Source organism: Canis lupus, chromosome 1 (assembly GCF_003254725.2).
Source record: "Canis lupus dingo isolate Sandy chromosome 1, ASM325472v2, whole genome shotgun sequence".
Classification (NCBI taxonomy): domain Eukaryota; kingdom Metazoa; phylum Chordata; class Mammalia; order Carnivora; family Canidae; genus Canis; species Canis lupus.
This window is the reverse complement of record NC_064243.1, coordinates 102,548,080-102,570,852: the sequence shown is the minus strand read 5'-3', so window position 1 is coordinate 102,570,852 and position 22,773 is coordinate 102,548,080. Positions and strand designations below refer to the sequence as shown.

Below are 22,773 nucleotides of genomic sequence, written 5' to 3'. Positions count from 1 at the left end.
CACTTAACAAAAGCTAACTGAGCACCTCCTTTGTACCAGTCACTGTGCTAGGTCTATAGCAGTGAGCATGGTAGAAAAAGTTTCTGTCAACCTAACACTGTGGGTTGGGAGGGGAAAATAATTGGACTACAAGTTCCAGCAGGCATCAGGACCCACCTCCGTAAGTATGTGCGAATGAGGCTCCTAGAGCCTCCTGGGAGTTGTAGTCCGCCATCTCACCCATCTCCACTCTTCCACAGAGTCCTGTCTTTTCCTTCTCACCTGAGCCCGGGGCTGGCGATGAGGCTCGGGGCGGGGTCTCCCCAACTTCCAAAACGCAGACGCTGCCTTCTCGAGGCCCCAGGGGTGGGGGCGCCGGAGAGCAGCCCCCGCCCCCCAGTGCCCGCTCCACACCCCTGCCTGGCCCCCCAGGCTCCCCGCGCTCCTCTGGGGGCACCCCCTTGCATTCGCCCCTGCATACGCCCCGGGCCAGCCCCACCGGGACGCCAGGAACAACACCACCCCCAAGCCCCGGCGGTGGCGTGGGGGGAGCCGCCTGGAGAAGTCGTCTCAACTCCATCCGCAACAGCTTCCTGGGCTCCCCTCGCTTTCACCGGCGCAAGATGCAGGGTATGGAGTCCCTGAGGGTGCAGGGGCTGGGGGCATGGACTCCAGAATCCTAAGATGGGGAAAGAGCTGTGGGCCTGGATTCCCACTTCCTGTGAGCAAATGGGGTTGCGAGTAGAGATTCAGGCGTTGGGGAGAGGGGCGTGGCTTCCAGCTCTGGAGGAGGAGCCTCTCAGGGACACACCCCTTCAGGCCTGGCTCATCTTCCCATTGGCTTATAGCTAGCAAATTCTACCCCTCAGGAGGTGTGGCTTAACAGATGGGCCCGCATCCCTGGAAGGACCACCAGTCAGCATGCCATTTGGGGTTTAGCTACTGGGAGATGAATGGGCCCTGGGATCTGAAACCTCTGGTTGGAGGGTACCGCTGGCCCGCGTGCTGGACCCCAGGATGATGTGCAAGTGTTGACCATATTCTCCCCTCCCTCACCGCCCCCGCCAGTCCCCACTGCCGAGGAGATGTCCAGTTTGACGCCAGAGTCCTCTCCAGAGTGAGTCTGACAGGGAAGGGAAGTGAGAGGATGGAGGGAGGTATTTATTCCCTGAGCCCCTGACCCCCCTGCTGACCTGCCTCCAACCATTCCCTTTTACTCAGGTTGGCAAAACGTTCCTGGTTTGGGAACTTCATCTCCTTGGACAAAGAAGAACAAATATTCCTTGTGCTAAAGGACAAACCTCTCAGCAGCATCAAAGCGGACATTGTCCATGCCTTCCTGTCGGTGAGGGGACCTGGGTCTTTCCTGTGTCCTAGCCCGCACAGGACTACAAATCCCAGCAGCCCCTGGGGTCCACCACCATTGCTCTGGCCTGGCTTCCTCCTGAGGCTCATGGGATCTGTAGTTTACCATTCAGAGTTGGGTTTGGTCACTGTCAGGGCAGGGAGGTGGGAGAGGTGCCCTGGGGCCTGGAGGTGATGGCATGGGACAAGTCTCTAGAGTATTGATCGGTTGCCATTCCATGACCACCACGTCTGAGATTAGCAGAAGGAACCACTTTTCCCACTGGGTCCTCTGGTTCTTTGCTCTAGGAGCTAGTAGGACTTACAGGGGTTTTTGTTTTTGTTTTTGTTTTAAGATTATTTATTTATTTATTCATGAGAGACACAGAGAGAGAAGCAGAGACGTAGGCAGAGGGAGAAGCAGGCTCCACACATGGACTCTGATGTGGGATTCCATCTCGGATCCCGGGATCATGCCCTGAGCCAAAGGCAGACACTCAACCGCTAAGCCACCCAGGCATCCCAAGACTTACTGGTTTTGAGGCTGATATGACAATGCCTGTGGAGACAGAAAAGTTTGTGTCATGTGATTCTGGAGCCTAGGGCTGATACCTAGAAGCAAGAGTCCCTGGGACTCTACATGGGAATTCAGTTGTTCAGCCATTCTTGAGATACGTTTAGAGTTGGACAAGAAAACTACTAGTCCCAGCAGGCAGTGGGGTCTCCCAGTATCTCCTCGGTTATTTTTTCCCCCCAGTGGCTGATGGAACTTTTAGTTCCTTGGGCAGATGTAGTTGTGGGGTTGGTTAACCATTCTCTGGAATCAGGTCACTGGAATCACCCCCTGCTTCTGTCCCCCACCTGTCTCAGATCCCCAGCCTGAGTCACAGTGTGCTGTCACAGACCAGCTTCAGGGCCGAATACAAGGCCAGTGGCGGCCCATCCGTCTTCCAGAAGCCTGTCCGATTCCAGGTGGATATCAGCTCCTCAGAGGGTCCAGAGCCTTCCCCACGACGGGATGGGAGTGGCAGTGGTGGTATCTACTCCGTCACCTTTACGCTCATCTCCGGTAAGTTTCCCTCAGCGAGGCTGCCTACAGCCTAGTGTTTGGGACACTCAAGACAACTGAGTTAGGATAGTGGCCAAGGTAGCAAGAGGGAGGAAGAGGTGGTGCCCAGCTACTGCTGACTACGTGAGCCCCCTCCTCACTCAGACCCCTACATTCTGTCTACCCTTTTTCTCATGGACATTTCATGGACATTTGTGATGTTCCCAGTGCTTTACGTGCACTGTTGTATTGAAGCTTCCCAGCAGCCTTTGAGGTATTAGTGATCACCCACCTTACAGAGGAGAAAACAGAGTCCTATAGAGGTAAATTGACTTGAGAGAGTCAGACTGCAAACCACGACAGAGCTGGGCTCAGCCTAGCCCTGCTGACCTCGAAGTGCAGAGCTCCCTTCCTACTTCCTTAAGACCATACACCAGACAGGCAAAGACATGGCTCACTGAGATCCAATGTCATTCCTGCACCCAGAGCAGACATCACCAGCCAATCACCGCACTTCGTCCTGCTGAGCTCAGCAGCAGCCTCAGAATTCGCAGGCAGCCATGACAATCAGGAGTTGGCACCAGAGATGAAAACCGCAGAAAAGCCTTCCTTCCCATTCAGCTTGGTTTCTGAGCCCTGATGACAAGGGTTTGAATAACAAGGGATGCTTCTGTTCACTACCCTTGTTAGCAGTCTTAATATGTCACAGTTGGGAGATGAGCTTGCTCCCAAGTTTCTATACCAGCCTGCCACAATGTTACATCACTAAGATGAATTATGATACATTTTTTCCCCTTTCCCTTAAAGACTGATATGCAGGACTTTCTTGATTTTAAGGGTTTGTTTTTTGTTTTTTGTTTTACTTTCCATTTATTTTTCTTATGTTTCTGGCTCTTCATGGCCTCAACTAGAAACTAGCAAGTAGTACAGCTTCTTTCAACAGAAAACCACACCCATCATTATTTCAGTGCCGATCTTTCTCAGCCCCAGCTGCAAAGCGTGGGTTTATGCCTGGCCCCACACAGGGCGAGAAATTGAGACCAAGAGGAAGAGAGTCCTTTGCTGGGTTCCACAGGGTGGGAGTGTCTTCAGTATCTCTGTCCTCAAGTTCCATGTCCATGTCCGTCTCCCCTCCAGGTCCCAGCCGTCGGTTCAAGCGAGTTGTAGAGACCATCCAGGCACAGCTGCTGAGCACTCACGACCAGCCCTCCGTGCAGGCCCTGGCAGGTGGGAGGCAGGGGCCGGAGGCGATGTCTGCTTCTTTTATCCTGTGGGCTGGAGGGAAGACCTCCTGCTGAGCAGGTGCCCCAGGGCTTCAGTTTGTGGGCAAGGATCACAGGTTCTCAGAGAGGCTGGGTCCTGAGCTCCATCCAGGGAACCAGGCCATCCCAACCTGAGACGGCCTTGTGGCTAGGGAGGGCACCTCCGGGGATCCCTAAGAGGATGACCAGTCTCTGTGTCGGGGATGTGGGATTTTCTGCTAACAAAAATTCTGAAACTGTGTTCTGGAAAAGAGTAATCAACCATCCAGATCTGTTCAAACCCCCCCTCCCCCGCAAAACAACCCACTATAGGCTCCCCTGGGCCCTGTTGCCAGGGAACGTTTCCTGTGCTACCCCCACAACCAGGGTAGCAGAAGGGGACCAATACTTCTTGCTGTAATCTAGGGATGCGAATCTGATTAGCTGCTGTGACAAGCTGTCTCTTAGCGCATGATGTCATAGCCAGAGTCTATGAGAATGCCCCCTGAAGGTGGGCCTCTGGGACTGACTTGGCCCAGTTTCCAAAGCCACAGAGGTTGGGGGGCCCAGAATGTATGACCCGCCATCCTGAGGCTGCCAGGTGTGGCTGCAGATGTGAGTCCTCCTGGCAGCCATCTCTGCAGGCTTCTAGTCCCATGATGGGGGCCCTGGTCTCACCATGCTGTTGCTGGAACATATTCTTTGGGGTTGGCAGCCTTGAGGTTACTGAGGCCACACTGCTTCTTCCTCCGCAGATGAGAAAAACGGGACCCAGACTCGGCCTGCTGGCACCCCACCCAGAAGCCTGCAGCCCCCACCCAGCCGCCCAGACCCAGAGCTGACCAGTTCTCCCCGCCGAGGCCCTGCTAAGGACAAGAAGCTCCTGGCCACCAATGGGACCCCTCTGCCCTGACCCCAGGGGGCCAGGGAAGGAGGGAAACCCCCTCAACCCCCCTTCCCTGCCCCCTAACTGTGAATCTGTAAATAGGGCCCAAGGAGTATATAGGGAGGGGAGAGACACAACAAACCCAGCCTCACCCTGCAGGGATGGGGCTCAGGGGGCCGTGCCCAATGGGGGGTGGTTCTGGGGGGGAACTGAGGGCGGGGGAGCTGTTTCTATTTTATTTATTGATTAATTTATTATTTTATTTATTGATCAATCTCTCGGTGGGGTGGGGGGAGGGACGGGGGCTGGTTGGGGTGGCTTAGCAGATCCGGACGGAGAGGGCCATCTGTCCTTGTGTCCCCAACTCCTCCTTCCCAGGCACCCCCCCTTCCCCAGCTCTCCCCTCCCTTCAAAACCTTCTGTACGGATTTGCTCTCCGGAAGGAATTCTGGTTTCGCGTGACCCTGCCTGCGTCCGTGTCTCTGATTCCGCCGGCGGCAAAACAAAACAAAAACAAAAAAATTAATAATAATAATAATAAATAGCCTTGAGCAGGGATGGTTGGCTGGCCTTGGCCTCTCACTTCCCAGGTGGCCCTGATCGCAGCACTGGCGCCAAACCACACCAATCGGACTGCCATTCACAGGGGGACCTGCAGGGAGATGGGGGAGGCCGGTGGGGGGCTGAGGCTGGGGCCCGGCTGGAGACACAGGGTGCAGCCGTCCAGGCAGGAAAAATCCACCGCAAACAGGCCGAAGAGCATGAACAGCAGCATGGCGATGGCCCACTCGCAGGCAGCGGAGGCCGAGCGCAGCAGCCAGTGGTGGAGGATGACCACTTTACACCAGGGTCAAGGGCCACAGCAAGCAGGAAGGGTCCGGGAGCCTGCTGGGTCACTGTTGCTGGGTGTCCTACACTGGCGGAATGGCCTCCAGCCGGCCACCCAGCTCCCAGACACTTACAGGGATGCCTTCCGACCCGTCCAAGGCCGTTTCCCAGATGTTCCACTGGCATGTTCCTCTCGCTCCTATGGCATTTCCAACATCCCAAAACAAGGTTTTTGTCTTACCCTCAATCCTCCCTGACCCCATCAGGGCTCCACCATCACCATCTCCCACTTGCCTTGTTAGACAAGCAGCTGCAACTGCTTCTTCCATCAAATATTCAGGGTTTCCTAAAGACACCGACCAGGGCGCTGGCCTTGGGCTCTGTTGGCAACTTTCATCCCCCACCTGTGGCACACTGGCCACTCCCACTCACCCCCTAAAATATGCTCCTCTTCCTGGTGTTCCCATCTGATGACAGTTCTGCCACCCACTCACCCCCTCCCCTTCCTCATCCCCATGGCCAGCTGGTGGCCCAAGGTTTATCCCACTGGCCTAGCTCATCTCTTTCTGGTCTGCCCTGTCTCATCTCCAGTCCTCAATCCCCTGCTCCTGAAAACTTCCTTTTCTTTTTCTTTTTTCTTTTCTTTTTCTTTTCTTTAAGTAAACTCGGCACCCAATGTATGATTTGAACTCACAACCTCAAGATCAAGAGTCACATGCTTTGCTGACTGAGCCTGCCAGGTGCTCCCTGAAAACCTTTTCAACCACCAGCACACACACACACTCCAACCTCAGACTATCAGAGAGGTCCCTGATTTTCTGGGGCCCCCTCACTGCAACAACCTTTCTGTTTATCAACCTAGCTAGCTCCCACCCACTCCTAGATCAGTTTAGACATTTCATTCATTGAAGGATTTTTAGGCAGTGAATAAGGCCAACATCACCCCGACCCCATGAATTCTAGAGCAAAGGAGACATGAGAGCACCCACACACAAGGTGGTTACCCCCAGAAATGGCCTTATTCCTCCCCTGCTCATAAGCTTTCCATGGTTCCCTATTGAGCCATGCAGAAATGAGAGCCTTTAAAACCTCACCTGAGCACTGGAGATGCTTGTCTCAGGCCCTGCCAGCAGCTTCATCTCCAAGCTGATTCTCCCACCCTCAGCATGCACCTGTAGTGTCTCCCCAACCTCCCAATGCAGGCAAAAAGCTGGTTCTGCAAGACCAGTTCAGAATCTGCCAGTTCGCAGACCCATCCTTGCAGACCCCCAGCTCCTATCACACAATGCTGGCCATCTTCAACTAGTAATAATCAAGCCTCAGATAAACCTCACTGGCTGCAATACTGCCACTGCGCAAAGCTTGCTGGCTGTCTTTATGGTCGGTCCATCTCCCTGCTCCAGGGCCAAGGGATACTTGAGCCCCACAGAATAAGGACCCTGTAGCCTAACTGATTATCAGCCCAACTGGGGTTTTAAAAGGAGCCAGCAAGGAGTACCTGAGCCATTCAGTTAAGTCACCAACTCTTGGTCTCAGCTTGGGTCATGGTCTCAGGGTCCTGGGATGGAGCCTCATGTCAGGATCTGTGCTCAGCTCTTCTTCCTGTTCTCTCTCTCTCTCACTCACTCTCTTTAAATAAATAAATAAATAAATAAATAAATAAATAAATAAATAAATAAATAAATAAATCTTTTTAAAACAAAAGTATAATAAAATAAAAGGGGCCAGCTGGATCTTATCACCAACAGGGCCTCTGCAGAGGAGAGATGTTGCTCATATGGCTGGAGTAGCTAAAGGCTTAGCTGAGGGGTCAGCCCGTCTCACCTATTCCATGGGATTCAGTTTGCTGCTCTGGGAGATGGGACTGCCAGCTCCATTTGTAGGGATAACTCCAAATAAGCAGATGTCCTCGTGCAGAGAGCACAGGACCTCAGCTTGCTTCCCTCTAGCCTCTTCTGAACACCAGTAGCTTTCTGGTCTCCCTTCCACCCTCCCCTAGGAGGATATCAGTCAGGGAGACGGAGTTTGCCTCCAGGCCTCTCATCTCTCAGGGCACTTCACCTCTCAGTAATCAAAACAACTCCATTTTATAGATACGGAAACTAAAACACAGACAGTGATTTGAGCCACCCAGAGGCGTGTCGTGCTATGGAGACTAAGAACTGGGCTGGGTGGAGTCTTTCCCCAGAAGTAGGCATGATGGTAAATGGTTAACTACCAGCTCTGATTTGCAGCGTTGGCCAATTTCTATGTTGTGAAGACTCTCACCAAGGTCAGTGGTAGCACCAAACATGGAGTTGGGAAGAAATACGAACTGGTCTCAAGAGCTGGTGCAAGCTGCCTTCCGCCTACCACAAGTTCCACCATTGGACTTCATGATGGGTCTTGGCCAAGAGACTCCCTGCTATCTGAACCTCAGTTTAGGCCTCAGTCTTAGCCAACATGATGCCTGGCACAGGGCAGGTACCCCAAACAGACCACTACCACTGGTTTTACCATCCTCCCAGAATTTCTTGGTTGCTCACTATGCTGGAAACCCATCTAAGCACCTCACAGGTATTACTTCCTTCATTCTTTACAACTCGGGGTGGGAGAGCAGCCCTATTATTATCCACATTTGACAGCTGAAGGAGCACAGGGAATGAAAAGTTCAGCCAATGGAGGCCCCCCCCCCCCCCCGCCCACAAGCTGGTACTAGGGGAGGTGGAATCCAACCCAGGCTGCCTAACCCCAGGGTTGACGCTTTCCATTACTCTATCATACTAAGGAGGCTGAGACGGAGAATGGACAGGGCACTGCATATTGCAGGTAGCCAACCCATCCCAATGCCCCTGTCACTGGCCCGGGTAAGGATACTGGCCACCATGAGGATGGTGCAGAGGCTGCAGAGGCCCAGGCGGAGTGGCCTGATCCAGGGGGCCCCAGGTTGGGGCAGGCTCTTCATCCACCAGAAGAGAAAGAGCTGCAGCCAGAAGTACAGGTTGCCCACGAATAAGGCAAAGAAGGCCCCTGTCAGATGTACGGGCAGCTGGTTCTTTTGCTGGAAGGAAAAGGGACCAGAATTGAGAGGAAGATAGATAAATGGGGATGGCAGGGGATGGAGGGTACAAGGGCTGTAATGGGGGGAGGGGTCCTTGACCTACCCAGTGGACTGTGAAAACTGCCATAGCCAGTTGACTGGATTATTGATTAGGTGTATTGGCTATTGTCAGCTCCAGCAGGGCAGGCATTCTAATCTGTTGCTCACTGCTGTGGCCTCCCTCCCTAACACAGGGTCTGGCACATCATAGGCGCTCAGGAAATATTAGTGCAATACATCTTTCATTCTCAACCAGGGTGGGGGAGGGCTGACACTGGCATCCAGGGGGTAAAAATTGGTTTTCAGAGGGTGAAAAGTTCTTAAATATTACAATGGTTTGTGGCTTACTGATACATCGTACATGTTTTTTTTTTTTTTTTTTTTTTTTTTTTTATGATAGTCACAGAGAGAGAGAGAGAGAGGCAGAGACACAGGCAGAGGGAGAAGCAGGCTCCATGCATCGGGAGCCCGACGTGGGATTCGATCCCGGGTCTCTAGGATCCCGCCCTGGGCCAAAGGCAGGCGCCGAACCGCTGCACCACCCAGGGATCCCCGTACATGTTATTTAATTTTTTTTTAATATTAAAAGTTTAATGAGGAGAAGCAATGACCAGCGGGAAATGGCTTTAAAAGACTCCTTAGGGGAACGATATAATAATTTTAACAAGTCACAGTTGTGGGGCAGCCCCGGTGGCGCAGCGGTTTAGCGCTGCCTGCAGCCTGGGGTGTGATCCTGGTGACCCGGGATCGAGTCCCACATCGGGCTTCCTGCATGGAGCCTGCTTCTCCCTCTGCCTGTGTCTCTGCCTCTCTCTTCGCTCTCTCTGAATGAATAAATAAATAAATCTTTAAAAAAAAAAAAAACAAGTCACAGTTGTGGAGCACAGGAATAAACGAATGAGTGAATGAGCGCTATGCAGAGGGAATTTTTATGAACAAGTTGGAGGCAGCCTCTTATCCTGCAGTATACTCAGCAAGGGCGGGGGGCGGGGGGCGGGGGCGGCAGGGGTTGGAGAGACCTCAGTAAAATTAAATAACAAAATAATCAATAAGCTTTCTTCAATTGATCATCCATTCATTTGTTCTACAAATATCAACTGAACTTCAAGGTGAAGAATGTGAGTTCTGGAGTCTATGAATCTGGGTTTATTTCTGACCCCCACAGGCCAGCTGATTAAAAACAAAAACAAAACAAAAAACAAAATTAAAAAGTTCTGTTTGACCAAAAAGGGTCTAGCTAGAGCCCTTGAGGAGATGGATGAAAATGCATACAACGTAAAACCTAAGAATGAGTGGCTCTGAGTAATTTCATTATTAAAAGGGGAAAGGGGCAAAGAACCGCAGTGAATTACCCCAACCTTCTAGTGTTCAGTGGAATCGCTATACCAAGAGCCTCTGGGGCACTCCATCCAGAGAGACGAGGAGCTCACCTTCTCCCCGGCCCAAAAGCCACAAGAGAAATAGAAGTCCCAGAAGGTATGGGACACCTGGGTGGCTCAGCGCTCGGCGGTTGGCGTCTGTCTGCCTTCGGCTCAGGGCGTGATCCCGGAGTCCCATGATCGAGTCCTGCATCCGGCTTCCTGCATGGAGCCTGCTTCTCCCTCTGCCTCTATCTCTGCCTCTCTCTGCCCCCACCCCCTCTCTCATGAATAAATAAATAAAATCTTTAAAAAAAGAGAGAGAGTCCCAGAAGGCCGTTCGCGGAGGAGCCCACCCCCACCCCGCCAATAGAGAAGGCGGAGGCCCCGGGGGGTGCTGGGAGCTGTAGTCCCAGACTCGGGCTGGTCCGAACGCCCGGCTGGGCTCCTGGAGTGCACGCCGTCTCACCTGGAAATTGCCCACCACGGAGGTGCCCAGGGCACACAGAAGCCCCGTCCACAGGATCACCTGGTTAAACCATCTTCCGACTCCCCAGTCCCGGAGCTGGTGGTAACGGATGATGCAGATCCAGGCGGCTGGGAGAAGAGGGAAGTGGGCGGGCAAGCCGGGCTCGGACTCCTGGGGCCAGGGTGCAGAGAGATTGGGCGTCTGGGGGTGAGGGCCTAGCCCCCACATCTGGGGATGGAGTGCGGAGAGACTGGGCGTCTAGGTATGGGGGCCTAACCCCCACATCTGGGGGATGGGTTGCAGAGAGATTGGGTATCTACGGGTGGGGGCTAACCCCCACACCTGGGCTAACCCCCACACCTTGGCCGGGGGGTGCTGAGAATATTTACCCATAGCAGCTCCCATGTTGAGCAGCTGGCTGAAGATGCAACTCTGAGGGGGGTAAGATCCACAGAGGCTGGGGGAGACAAAGGATCGTCCTGTGGCACCTCGGAGCCAGGCCCCCCCCCTCTTTCACCTTGGAACCACCCTCCTACCCCCTCCTCCCGCGCCATAGCTACCTGATGTAGGGAAAACCTTCGGTGAGGTTCACAGACCTGTTGGCTACGGCCAGGGCAAAACTGAAGTACAGGGAGACATCAAAGTGGTTTTAAACGACAGCTTTTCTTTCTGTTACCCACAGAAACAAGGACTTCTAGCTCCCTCCTCCCTCAGACCCAAGAGTCCAGGCCCCAGCCCCTCCTCCCTCAGACCCAGGAGTCCAGGCCCCAGCCCCTTCTTTCTCAGACCCTGGAGTCCAGGCCCCCAGCTCCCTCCTCCCTCAGGCCCAGGGGTCATCCTGCCTCTAATACTCACACGGTCCAGACTCCAGTGATAGCCCAGAGGGCCAGGAAGGCAGGCAGCAGGGACAGGTAGCCCCACATACCGGGCTCTGCAGGAGAAGGAAAGGGACCACAAGCCTTTCTCTGTCTGTCTGCCTCTCTCTCAGGTGAGGAACCTGCCTTAAGAGTCCAGGTGCATCAGAAGGTGGCCTCCTGGCTCTGAGGCCCCCATTGGCTCCTGGGCAGAAGCAGTGGGTGAGGGGTCTGGTCTGATGAAGCCAGATCGCAGCCTGGGGCGCTCTCCCTCCTGGAACAACTGTTTCTCCATCCTGACCTCCCAGTTTTTCCAGGCTGGCCTCCCTCTACCCAGCCTCTGAGCCTCTCCCAGCCAGCCCTCCACTGGTGGCCCCTGGGCTTGCCTGTATGCTCACCTGTGCGAACTCTCCCTCTGGCTCTCTCCGTCCTAGGCCTGGGGCCGTGGGAGAGGTCGGAAAGGGAGAGGGGACATGGGGTGGGGCCCCGTAGGCGGTAGCAGCGTGGCAGAGCCAAAGTCCGCACAGCAGGACAGCAGGCAGACAGACTGTCCCACTGACTGACCTGCCACCTTCTTTGGGACCTCGCCCCTGAACTGCCACTTCCCCACTCAAAACCTTACCAGCAGCACCTCAGATAGCTTCGCCTGGCCCCAACTTCCTTACTCCAGCTTCAGAAGTTCAACGTCCAAGCACCCAGCCCTTGTCTTCCCCAGGACCCAGAATCTGAGCCTCCAGCTCCCTCTACTCTTCCTCCCTTGGGCCCCAGCCATCCAGACCCCAGTCCCTTCTAGAATTTCTACATTTGCCTGGGCCAACCTCCTAGCTCTTACCTCCTCCAGTGCCCCAGAATCCAGGCCCACAGGCCAGGCTCCTTTCTGGGTACAGTTTCTGTCCTTAGGCTGTTGGGTGTGGGGCCCTGGTGACCCTGCTTCCTCCCCCTCACTTGCCTTCCCCTCTCCCTTCCTCTGGGCAGCAGCTGGAATTCCCCAGTGGGTTGGCTCAGGGTGGGAAGGGAGGCCTTGGTGTCGACATCTCCATCTAATGAGCCTCCCCCCACCAAAGCAATTGCTTCCTCTACTCTGATCCTTCTTTTCTCTCTCCGGCATAGCAATGCTCAACTAACTCTGGTTTCCTCCCCTCTTAAAAATCAGGCCATTGGGCCCCAGCCTCCTCCTGCTTCCCCTGGACCCAAGAGTCCAGGCTCCCAGCCCCTCCTCCCTCAGACCAAGAGTCCAGGCCCCCAGCCCCTCCTCCCTCAGACTCAGGAGTCCAGGCTCCCAGCCCCTCCTCCCTCAGACTCAGAGGCCCAGGCTCCCCCCCACCCTCAGACTCTGGAGTCCAGACCCCCAGCCCCTCCTACCTCAGACCCTGGAGTTCAGACCCCCAGCCCCAACTCCCTCAGACCCTGGAGTCCAGGCTTCCAGCCCCTCCTCCCTCAGACTCTGGAGTCCAGACCTCCAGCCCTTCTTCCTCAGACCTGGGAGTCCTGAACCCCATCTCCTCCTCCCTCAGACCTAGAAGTTCCAGCTACCTTCTCCCTCAGCCACCTCCTTTTTTTTTTTTTCAATTTGTGCTAAAATTCACAAGACATAAAATTAACTATTTTAAAGCAAACAGTTCAGTGACATTTGGTACATTCCTAATGTTGCACAACTGCCATGTTTATCTAGTTCTAGAACTTTCTCATCATCCTGGAAGTAATCCTCTCCCCACCAAGTGTAGGCACTCCTCATTCCCTCTTGTCCCCCATCCCCTGGCCACAACCAGACTGCTTTCTGTGTCTGTGGATTTGTTCATTCTGGATATTTCATATGTGTTTCAGTTTCATCCACATTGTAGAGTGTGTCAATGCTTCATCTCTTTCCACAGCTGAATAGAAGTCCTATGTCTCTGGGGACTTACGAGTCTGAGAGCTTGGTCATGCTGCCCCAGCAACTAGGACTTTAGGCTGTCAGCTTCCTCAAGAGAGTAGATAAGAAAGTGGAGAAGCAGAGAGATAGACAGTGGACATTCCTTGAGGCAGAGGCAGGCAGCAATCAGCAGAGGCCGAGATCTCATCCCTGCCCACGGTGGCTTCCCAGGCTGGGGGCAGCCTTACTGGAACCCAAAAATTAGAATACAGGTATTATAGTGAAGGTGGCACAGGGTAAGGTGGCCCCCAGAAGAGGGAGTGGCTAACTAGCAATCATGTTTAGTATATTCTAGTTGTGAGGGAAAGCCAGGAAAGTCTCACAAGCCATACTTAGAAGGGAGGTTGTAAGGGAGTTTGCAAGCTGCAGGAAGTGTTTCTCAGTAGAATCCAGGTGGCCCCTGAAACCTGGCCCATAAGGGTCTAGTGCCTTTGTCTGCTGGGTGACAGAGCCAGGCTGCAAAGTTCTCCATTGCCATAAAGGGGTTCGACATTATCCTGAGGATGCTGGGGAGCCATGGAAGGTTCTTGAGCAGAGAAGAGAAGACTGAGGCAGTGGCACTGTGTACAGAAAGGAAGGAGGTATAATGATAATGACCATTAGCATATCTTTAGTGCCAAGCCCTGCCCAGCGACCCCAAGAAAAACACATCTGGAATAATGCCAAGCGTCACACTTCCAAAAGAGATTCCAGAAGATCCAGAGCTTTCAAATCGGCAAGATTTGAGTTTGAATCCCCTCTCTGCCACTTAAAAGCTGGGTGCCTACATGAGCTTCCAATGGCTGCTGTAGGGCAGCCCAGGTGGCTCAGCAGTTTAGTGATGCCTTCAGCCCAGGGTGCGATCCTGGAGACCTGAGATGGAGTGGGAGCCTGCTTCTCCCTCTGCCTGTGTCTCTGCCTCTCTCTTTCTGTCTCTTATGAATAAATAAATAAAATCTTTTAAAAAAAATCATAATAACTCCCAATGGCTGCTGTAACCAAGTACCAAGTATATCATGGCTTAAGATACATGAATTTATTTATTTTTTTAAGATTTTATTTATTTATTTTGAGAGACACAGGCAGAGGGAGGGAGAAACAGGCCCCATGCAGGAAGGAGCCTGACATGGGTCTGGATCCTAGGTCTCCAGGATCACACCCTGGGCTGAAGGCGGCGCTAAACCGCTGAGCAACTTGGGCTGCCCAAGGTACACGAATTTAATAGCTCATAGTTCTGGAGGTCAGAAGTCCAAATCTCATGGGCTGAAATTGAGGTGTCCGAAGGACTGGTTCCTATGGAGGCTCCAGAGAGACTTCATTTTCCTGCCTCTGGAGGTAGCGGCATCCCTTGGTGTGTATCTCTTCCTCCATTTGCAGAGCGCCTCATTCTAGCATCTGCTTCTGTCATCACGTCTCCTTCTCTGACTCCAGTAGTGCCCCCTCTGTCAGTTATAAGGACCCGATGACTGCATTGGGCTCACCCAGATAATCCAGAAGTCTCTCAGCTCAAAATCCTTAATTTAATCATATGTGCGAAGTCCTTTTTGCTACATAATGTACCGTAGTCACATGTCCTGGGGATGAAGATGTCAACATTTTGGGGACCACTATGCTGTCTCCCACAGTGTCCCTGGGTAGGGGGCTTCAGTTCCTTCCATATGTAAAAATAGACCACGTAAAATCACTCTGGAGACGGCCTTCCTGGTGGTAGTAAGAAAACCACAGCCTCCCAAATGGTGTCACTTATGGCACGGGCCCCAGTCAGCAAACCAAGACTTAATACCTAACCTAAGAGTAGTTTCAGCCTCTGCCCCTCCCCCATGGTAACATTTAATTAGTCCACCTGGAATCTCGGGTTAGCAGGAGGAAATGTACTGATAAGACCCTTTCATTCCCCTTAGGGAGGGCAACCTTGCCTGAAACAATGCGTTCTTTGCTAATACTTTTCTTTGTTCTGCTCCCTATCTACCTTTAAAAACCCTTTCTTTTGGGTGGCTGGACAGAGCTCCCTTTCCTTGCTAGACAGGATGCTGCCCGATTCATCAATCACCTAATAGAGCCAATTCCAATCTTTAAGAGGTACCTGGTTAGGGGAGCCCTGGGTGGCTCAGTGGTTTAGCGCCTGCCTTGTGCCCAGGGCATGATCCTGGGGTCCCGGGATCGAGTCCCGCATCGGGCTCCTTGCATGGAGCCTGCTCCTCCCTCTGCCTGTCTCTCTCTCTCTCTCTCTCTCTCTCTCTGTCTCTCATGAATAAATAAAAAAGTCTTTAAAAAAAAAAAAGAGGTACTCAGTTAAAGTTTTGCTATTTAAGCTTGTGGTTGTCTCCCCAGCTCTGCCTCTTGTGGTTGGTGTGACCGGAAGCAGGTGGCTTTCTCTCTCTCCGTGCCTTGGTGTCCTCATCTATGAAGTGGGGACACTGAGAGTAAGTACCTCAGGGGCCCGTGGTATGGGAACTGAGAGTCCACGTAAGGTGCTCAGAACAGCATCTGATGTGTTTGTGTTCCTAAGAGGTAGCTGTGGTCAGCATTGCCATTATCTGAGAGTGTGTAAGAATCAAAGGGGGAAAAAAAGGCATGATCGGCCTCTGATGAGGGCCTGGCCTATGGTTATTGCTCAGTGCAGGACTGTTTCTCCTAGCAGAGTATAGTTTAACTGCTCCTGGCAGAAGGGGCATCAGAGTTCCTGGGGGTTTTCTTGGTGGTGGTGGTTTTGTGTGCATATGTGTGTGATTGCCATTTAGCAAACACTGATTGAGACCCACTGTGTGCCAGCCACTGTTCCAGGCACCAGAGATAGAGCAGTGAACACGCAGACAAAAATCGCTCCAGTGGAGTGAAACAAGCAAGTTCCACCCTGCCCGCAGCCCCAAACACCTCTCCTCCCAGTCCCCTCTGGGTTCCAGAGGTAACTGGTAACTGTTACTGTACCAGTTATTGGTAACTGGTAACTGTTCCAGCCAATGGCTCAGCATCTTTCTCCTGAATCCTTCATTCACTCGGGAAACATTCCCCTGACTTCCCTGCGTTCACAGGCATGGATCCGATCTAGCCCCTGCCTTCAAGGGGCTCCCTGTGTATCCCAGGGATCTGTGCCTGAAGGAACACAGGACAACCAAATGCTAACTGGTGCCCACTCTGTCCCCGCACCTTACCCCAACCTTGGCTGTGCCTGTCTAATTTCTACTCCTCTCTCAAAGATGCTAACCTTCAGGTGACCCAAGGCAAGACTCTTCCCCACCTCCCTGTGTTGGCACAGAAGCTAGGTTTACAGGTATCGCTCTGGTGGCTGCATGACATCCTTGGGACATCTGTGAGAGGACTGGTGGGCTACTTTCAATTTGGAAATAGTCCCCTCCCACTGTGTAGGCTGAGGAACTGGATTATTCTGGAACCTTCCAGAAACAGGTGCTTCCTTAGCCAGGCTCAGCCCAGGGCAAGAGGCTGCCTGTGGCCTTCCTCTGGCTAAGATGATACTGCACTTCCGTATTTAGGAAACTGTTTCTGGTTGGTGGTGAGGACTTTTTTTTCCCAGAGAGGGAAAGCTCCCCGTGCAGTGGGTCTCTGCTTTCTCCTCTGTCAAAGCGAGGATCCTAATGGTGCCCCCATCACATGCTTGTGAGGGTTCAGGAGGGAGCCCGTGGGAGTCCACAACTGCCGCAGTGCCTGGCACTTAGTCAATGCTTTCTACAGTCAGGTATTAACATTGTTGGGTCCTCCGAGTCACATTCAGTATTTCTGAGAACTTGTATCACTTCGTAGATGCTTGGAGCTCACAGCATCTTGCTGTGTTAAATTGGCCTCCAGAAGCAAATGTTGCGGAGGTGTTAGCAATACAAAAGATTTATTAGGGCCGGTGGGGGGCATGCCAGTGAAAGATTAAGGGGAGAGGGAGCAGGGCTGTGCTGGGAAGTGGGTCGACCACCTGTGGCATAAGAGGGGGAAGGGAGGTGTGCATAGGAAGAGCTTAAGATGGTGCAGCTCTGAGGAATCTCAGCCAGCACACAGGGGAGGTGAATTGCAAGAATTTCTCTTTTCCTTTTTTTTTTTTTCAAAATTTTTATTGCAAGAATTTCTTGTCACAGGTGCCTAGAAACAGAAAGTAGACTGGTGGTCTGGAGGGAAGGGTACATGAGGAGTGATTGCTTAATCACTTCTTTTTTGGGGCAATGAAAATATCTAGGAAGCAGATAGAGGTTAGGCAGTTGCACAACAGTGTGATGGTACTAAATGCCACTGGCTTGTATGCCTCAAAATGGTTAAAGTGGTGCATTTTGTGGCATGTGAATTTTACTTCCATTAAAAAAGGAAAAGGACGCCTGGGTGGCTCAGTGGGTTAAGCGTCTGCCAAAATTGATTTTGGCTCTGGTCCTGATCTCAGAGTGTTCTGCACTCAGCAGGGAGTCTGCTTCTTTCTCTCTTCCTCTTCCTCTGCCCTTGCCTCCCACTGCTTGCACATGGGCTCACGTGCCTGCACGCTCTCTCTCTCTAAAAATGAATAAAATCGGGATCCCTGGGTGGCGCAGCGGTTTGGCGCCTGCCTTTGGCCTGGGGCACGATCCTGGAGACCCGGGATCGAATCCCACGTCGGGCTCCCTGCATGGAGCCTGCTTCTCCCTCTACCTGTGTCTCTGCCTCTCTGTCTCTCTCTGTGTAACTATCATGAATAAATAAATAAAATCTTTAAAAAAAATAAAAATAAAAATAAATAAAAATAAAAATGAATAAAATCTTTGAAAGAAAGTTAGGAAAGAAGAAAAAGAAGAAAGAGAGAAAGAAAGAAAGTTTGCCGTTGGAAGAGCCACATTATTTGGGAATGGCCAGGCCCTAGTACTCCCCCTCCCCTTGCCCTGATGCTTAGTCACGGTTGGGGGCTGCCAGAAAAGAACATGACCTTGATCCAAACAAAATAGTAATTGCGGGTACTGCACCTGGGGACCGTCCTCCAAAGGCACTCTTCACAGCTGATTAAGTTCTTTCTTCAAGGGAGATCCACCATGGCTACCATGCTGGCCCAATATCACTCAGCTACTGAGTGGAGGGTGGAGGAGCTGGGGTCAGAGCACAGGTCTGACTGATTCTAAAACGTGGTTCTTAAAAAAATAAAAAAATAAAAATAAATAAAACGTGGTTCTTGGGAACACCTGGGTGGCTCAGCAGTTGAGTGTCTGCCTTCAGCTCAGGTTGTGATCCTGAAGTCCTCCCATCAAGTCTTGCATTGGGCTCTCTGTGGGAAGCCTGCTTCTCCCTCTGCCTATATCTCTGCCTCTCTCTGTATGTCTCTCATGAATAAATAAATAAATAATTTTTTAAATATGGTTTTTCCCTTTTTTCCATTCTCCTTAAATCTCCCATCCTTGGGATCCCTGGGTGGCACAGTGGTTTGGCGCCTGCCTTTGGCCCAGGGCGTGATCCTGGAGACCCGGGATCGAATCCCATGTCGGGCTCCCTGCATGGGGCCTGCTTCTCCCTCTCTCTCCCTCTCTCTCTCTCTGTCTCTGTGTGTGTGTGTGTGATGTGCCTATCATGAATAAATAAAATCTTTAAAAAAAAAAAAATCTCCCATCCTCTCATCTCCCTTTTCATTCCCAGGCCATGAACATGTTATGTATCTTCCTGTTTTAGACCTTTGAGGTCTCTCAACAAGGTTTTTACAGATTTTCCTTGAAGACGTCTTGTATATCTTTTGTTAGATTTATCCCCCCTTGCTGGATATTTATAAATACCCTCTAGCCATATTTATTTAAATTTTTATTTTAGAACTGTTAGTTGTACAGAAAATGGTTAACTTAGCAGATCTGAATCAGCTGTCCCACTTGCAAGATTTGCCTTTGGCTGGTGTCTGGGTACTTGGCTGTTGAACTATTCTGTGTGGCTCACTGTGCCTGGATTGTTTGTGCAAATCATGTGGTTAATGCTGAATGCCTGGTTTCCTTCTGGGAGTCTAGAATTTTGGTGCACCCTAGTGATCAATCATCAATAAAAAAACCTTGAGAGCTGAGTCTAATAGGCTCCCTTAGGCAAAAAACATCATACACATTTTTCTGCATTAAAAAAAAAAAAAAACATTTAGGGGATCCCTGGGTGGCTCAGCAGTTTGGCAACTGCCTTCAGCCAAGGGCATGATCCTGGGGTCCTGGGATCAAGTCCCGTGTCGGGCTCCCTGCATGGAGCCTGCTTCTCCCTCTGCCTGTATCTCTGCCTCTCTCTCTCAGTCTGTGTCTATTATGAATAAATAAATAAAATCTTTAAAAAAATTTTAAACATTTATTTCTTTATTTTAGAGAAAGATAGAGTGTATGTGAGGGGTGGGGGACAGAGGGAGAGGGAGAGAATCTCAAGCAGACTCCATGCCCATAGAGGAGCCTGACACAGGGCTCCATCTCATGACCCTGAGATCATGACCTGAGCTGAAACCAAGAGTCGGATGCTCAACCAACAGAGTCACCCAAGCATCCCATGTTTTGTTACATTTTTGTTTGAGGAAAGAGTGAGCTCTATGTGATCCTCATGAAGGGAGAGAGCATGAGGAAAACCGCATATAAACCCTCTGGTCTTGGCCTGTGACTTTTGCTGTAATAAAGCTTAGCCATGAATACAACTCTATACTGAGCTCTATGAGTCCTAGTGAATTTCCAAAAATGTGTGGTTTGGGTGCCCCCAACACACAGGTAAAAAAATAGATAACTGATGTTTATATATTGATTTTGTAACCAGCACCTTGCTAAATTCCATCATTGATTTTGACATTTTATCAGGAGCTTCTTTTGAATCTTCTAGGTACATAACCAAATCTGTGATTTTTTAAAAAAAGGATTTTATTTATTTATTCATGAGAGACACAGAGAGAGGGATGCCTAGGTGGCTTGGCGGTTGAACATCTGCCTTTGACTTGGGTCATGACCCTGGGGTTCAGGGATGGAGTCCCACGTTGGGCTCCCTCGGGAGCCTGCTTCTCTCTCTGCCTGTGTCTCTGCCTCTCTCTCTCAGTCTGTGTCTCTCGTGAATGGATGAATAAAATCTCTAAAAAAAAGAGAGAGACAGAGACACAGGCAGAGAGAGAAGCAGGCCTGATGCGGAACTTGATCCCACAAACCTGGATCATGACCTAAGCCAAAGGCAGACACTCAACCACTGAGCTACCCAGGCCTTCCTCAAATATGTGATTAATAGCAGTTTTGTTTCTGTCTTTTCCATTCTTATACCTTTTTTCCTGTTTCTTGCCTTACTACACTGGCTGTGTCTTCAGAACAGTGCTGAATGTAGTGCTAAGGGGACATCCCTGTCTATTTCCTGATTTCAAGTAAAAAGTTTTCAGTGGGGCAGCCTGGGTGGCTCAGCGGTTTAGTGCCTGCCTTAAGCCCAGGTCATGATACTGGAGACCCGGGATCAAGTCCCACATTGGGCTCCCTGCGTAGAGCCTGCTTCTCCCTCTGCCTGAGTCTCTGCCTCTCTCTGTGTGTGTCTTTCATGAATAAATAAATAAAATCTTAAAAAAAAAAAAAGCTTTCAGTGTTTCCCCATTAAATATGAATTTTCTCTAGAAAATTTTTAAAATTGTGGTAAAATATACATAACATAAATTTTGCCCTTTTAACCAATTTGAAATATACAGTTCAGTGGCATTAAGTACATTCACACTGTTGTGCAACCATCCCCACCATCCATCTCCGGAACTTCTTCATCACCTCAAACAGAAACTTCATACACATTAACTAATGACTCCCCACTTCCCTCCCGCAGCCCCTGGCAGCCACCACTCCACTTTCTGTCTCCATAAATTTGGTGCTACCAGGTACCTCATATTAGTAGAATCATACAATATTTTTATATGTGTGTCTGGCTTATTTCATTTAGGAAAGTGTTTTCAAGATTTATCTGTGCGGTAGCCTATGTCACAATTTCCTTTCCACGTTTTGTTTATTCATTTATCAGTTGATAGATACTTGGGTTAGTTCCACCTTTGGCTACTGTGAATAATGCTGTGATAAATATCCACATACAAGTTAGTTCTTTCTTTTTTTCTCTCTTTTTTAAAGATTTTATTTATTATTTGAACTCCAATAAAACATTTTTAAATATATATATATATTTTTTGTTTTGTTTTGTTTTGTTTTGTTTTTTTTGAGAGAGAGAAAGAGAGGGAAAGCACAAACAGGGGAGAGGGCAGAGGGAGAAGCAGACTCCCTTGCTGAGCAGGGAGCCCGACGTGGGCCTCCATACCAGGACCCTGAGATCATGACCTGAGCCAAAGGCAGATGCTTAACTGACTGAGCCACTCAGGAGCCACCCCAAACTTTTATTTTTTAGACTTTAGTTTTAAGTAGTCTCTACAGCCAATCTCGAGATCACAACCCTGAAATCAAGAGTTGGACGCTTCACCCACTGAGCCAGCCAAGCACCCCAACTTATACATATTCTTTATATATTCTAGATTACAAATCTGTAACCAGATACATGATTTGCAAAAATGTTCTCCCATTCCATGAATAACAATCCTCTTCTGAGGGCCTCTCTCTTTCCTTCAGAGTCAAGCTTCTTTCATTGTGATTTTTTTTTTTTTTATGATAGTCGCAGAGAGAGAGAGAGAGAGAGGCAGAGACACAGGCAGAGGGAGAAGCAGGCTCCATGCACCGGGAGCCCGATGTGGGATTCGATTCCGGGTCTCCAGGATCGCGCCCTGGGCCAAAGGCAGGCGCCAAACCGCTGCGCCACCCAGGGATCCCTCATTGTGGTTTGTTCAATCATTCATTAAATCTTCATCAAATGCCAGCGGTGTCCCAGGCACCACCTTTGACATTGAGAACTCAGCTGTGAACAGAACAAGGGCCCCTGCCCTCCTAGAGCTTCTGTTCTAGTTGGGGAGAAGGACAGTGAACAAATAATGTCAGGTAGAGGTTGGTGCTGTGCAATACCGGCTTTGTAGGCATGTGAGCTATGAAGTGGTGCAGGGCCTAACATTGGTTTAATACTCTGCTGTTACCATCTTGAAATTCTTAGAAATTTTTAGGGCAGCCCGGGTGGCTCAGCGGTTTAGTGCTGCCTTCAGCCCAGGGCGTGATTCTGGAGACCTGGGATCAAGTCCCATGTTGGGCTCCCTGCATGTAGCCTGCTTCTCCCTCGGCCTCTGTCTCTCTCTCTGTCACTCATGAATGAATAAATAAATATATATATAAAAAAAAGAAATTCTTAGAAATTTTTGAACAAAAGCTTTGAATTTTCATTTTGCTCTGGGACCCACAAATTATGTAGCTGGTCCTGGGGCTCTGAGGCAAGAGAGCAGAGTAAGGGGATAACTGGGGTAGTTGGGCTCTTCCAGCCAGACTCTTAGGGAAGGTCACCTTGAGGAAGTGACATCTGAGCAAACACTTAAAGCAGATGAGAGAAAAAAAAAAAAAGCAGATGAGAGAGTGAGCCCTGCAAATAGTTGTAGGAGGTAGATTTTCTAGCAGAGAGTACAGCAAGGAAAGGTCTTACTTCCATCAAGGAGACCAATGGGATAATAACAGGGTGAACAGTTCAGAGAATAGTTAATAATTAAGATCAGAGGAATAATGAGGGGATGGGCACCGTAAGGATGTTGGATTTTAATCCAGGTGCATATCTATTAACCATAGTAGCATAAAACAAAAAGAATTTGTCATCTCACATAGTTTCTGAGGGTCCAGAATTCAGGAACAATTTAGCTGGCTGGCTCTGGCTTGGGGTTGCTCTTCAGGTTGTAAGCAAGATGTCGACTGGGGAACAGTCTGGAGATAGGAGGATCATTTCCAGGGTGGTTCACTCACATGACACTCAA

At 50.6% G+C, this 22,773-nt stretch overlaps 2 protein-coding genes and 1 pseudogene across 21 annotated transcripts in view; 1 reads left to right on the top strand and 2 right to left on the bottom strand.

Annotated features, from left to right (window-relative positions):
• The window catches only part of BRSK1 (BR serine/threonine kinase 1), a 17,530-nt gene extending 12,570 nt beyond the window's left edge, over nucleotides 1–4,960 (top strand). For both annotated transcript variants that reach the window (XM_025423902.3, XM_025423903.3), the window contains 6 exons: nucleotides 240–609; nucleotides 1,048–1,096; nucleotides 1,201–1,324; nucleotides 2,194–2,392; nucleotides 3,509–3,598; nucleotides 4,368–4,960. In XM_025423902.3, coding sequence (XP_025279687.1) covers nucleotides 240–609; nucleotides 1,048–1,096; nucleotides 1,201–1,324; nucleotides 2,194–2,392; nucleotides 3,509–3,598; nucleotides 4,368–4,525 — 990 coding nt within the window. In that variant the 3' untranslated portion in view covers nucleotides 4,526–4,960. The remainder of the gene's footprint in view (nucleotides 1–239; nucleotides 610–1,047; nucleotides 1,097–1,200; nucleotides 1,325–2,193; nucleotides 2,393–3,508; nucleotides 3,599–4,367) is intronic.
• Nucleotides 3,210–22,773, bottom strand: TMEM150B (transmembrane protein 150B). Of its 19 annotated transcripts, XR_007408643.1 has the most exons (11): nucleotides 11,919–12,251; nucleotides 11,088–11,233; nucleotides 10,793–10,852; nucleotides 10,622–10,689; nucleotides 10,233–10,360; nucleotides 8,183–8,366; nucleotides 7,595–7,740; nucleotides 6,825–6,955; nucleotides 5,461–5,672; nucleotides 4,915–4,980; nucleotides 3,210–3,646 (listed from the first exon to the last, which is right to left on the bottom strand). XR_007408643.1 is itself a non-coding variant. In XM_035712722.1 (8 exons), exons 3-8 carry the CDS (start codon nucleotides 11,153–11,155, stop codon nucleotides 5,139–5,141), a joined length of 705 nt encoding a protein of 234 aa, XP_035568615.1. In that variant the 5' UTR covers nucleotides 11,156–11,163; nucleotides 17,906–18,067; nucleotides 22,624–22,773; the 3' UTR covers nucleotides 3,210–5,138. The 19 variants fall into 19 exon arrangements, 8 of the variants coding, with proteins under 8 accessions (XP_035568615.1, XP_035568616.1, XP_035568617.1 ...); XR_007408627.1 differs by having other exon boundaries at nucleotides 3,210–4,980; nucleotides 7,151–7,740; nucleotides 11,919–12,252; XR_007408621.1 differs by having other exon boundaries at nucleotides 3,210–4,980; nucleotides 7,545–7,740; nucleotides 11,919–12,252.
• On the bottom strand, nucleotides 6,539–6,689 carry LOC112645769 (U4 spliceosomal RNA; annotated as a pseudogene).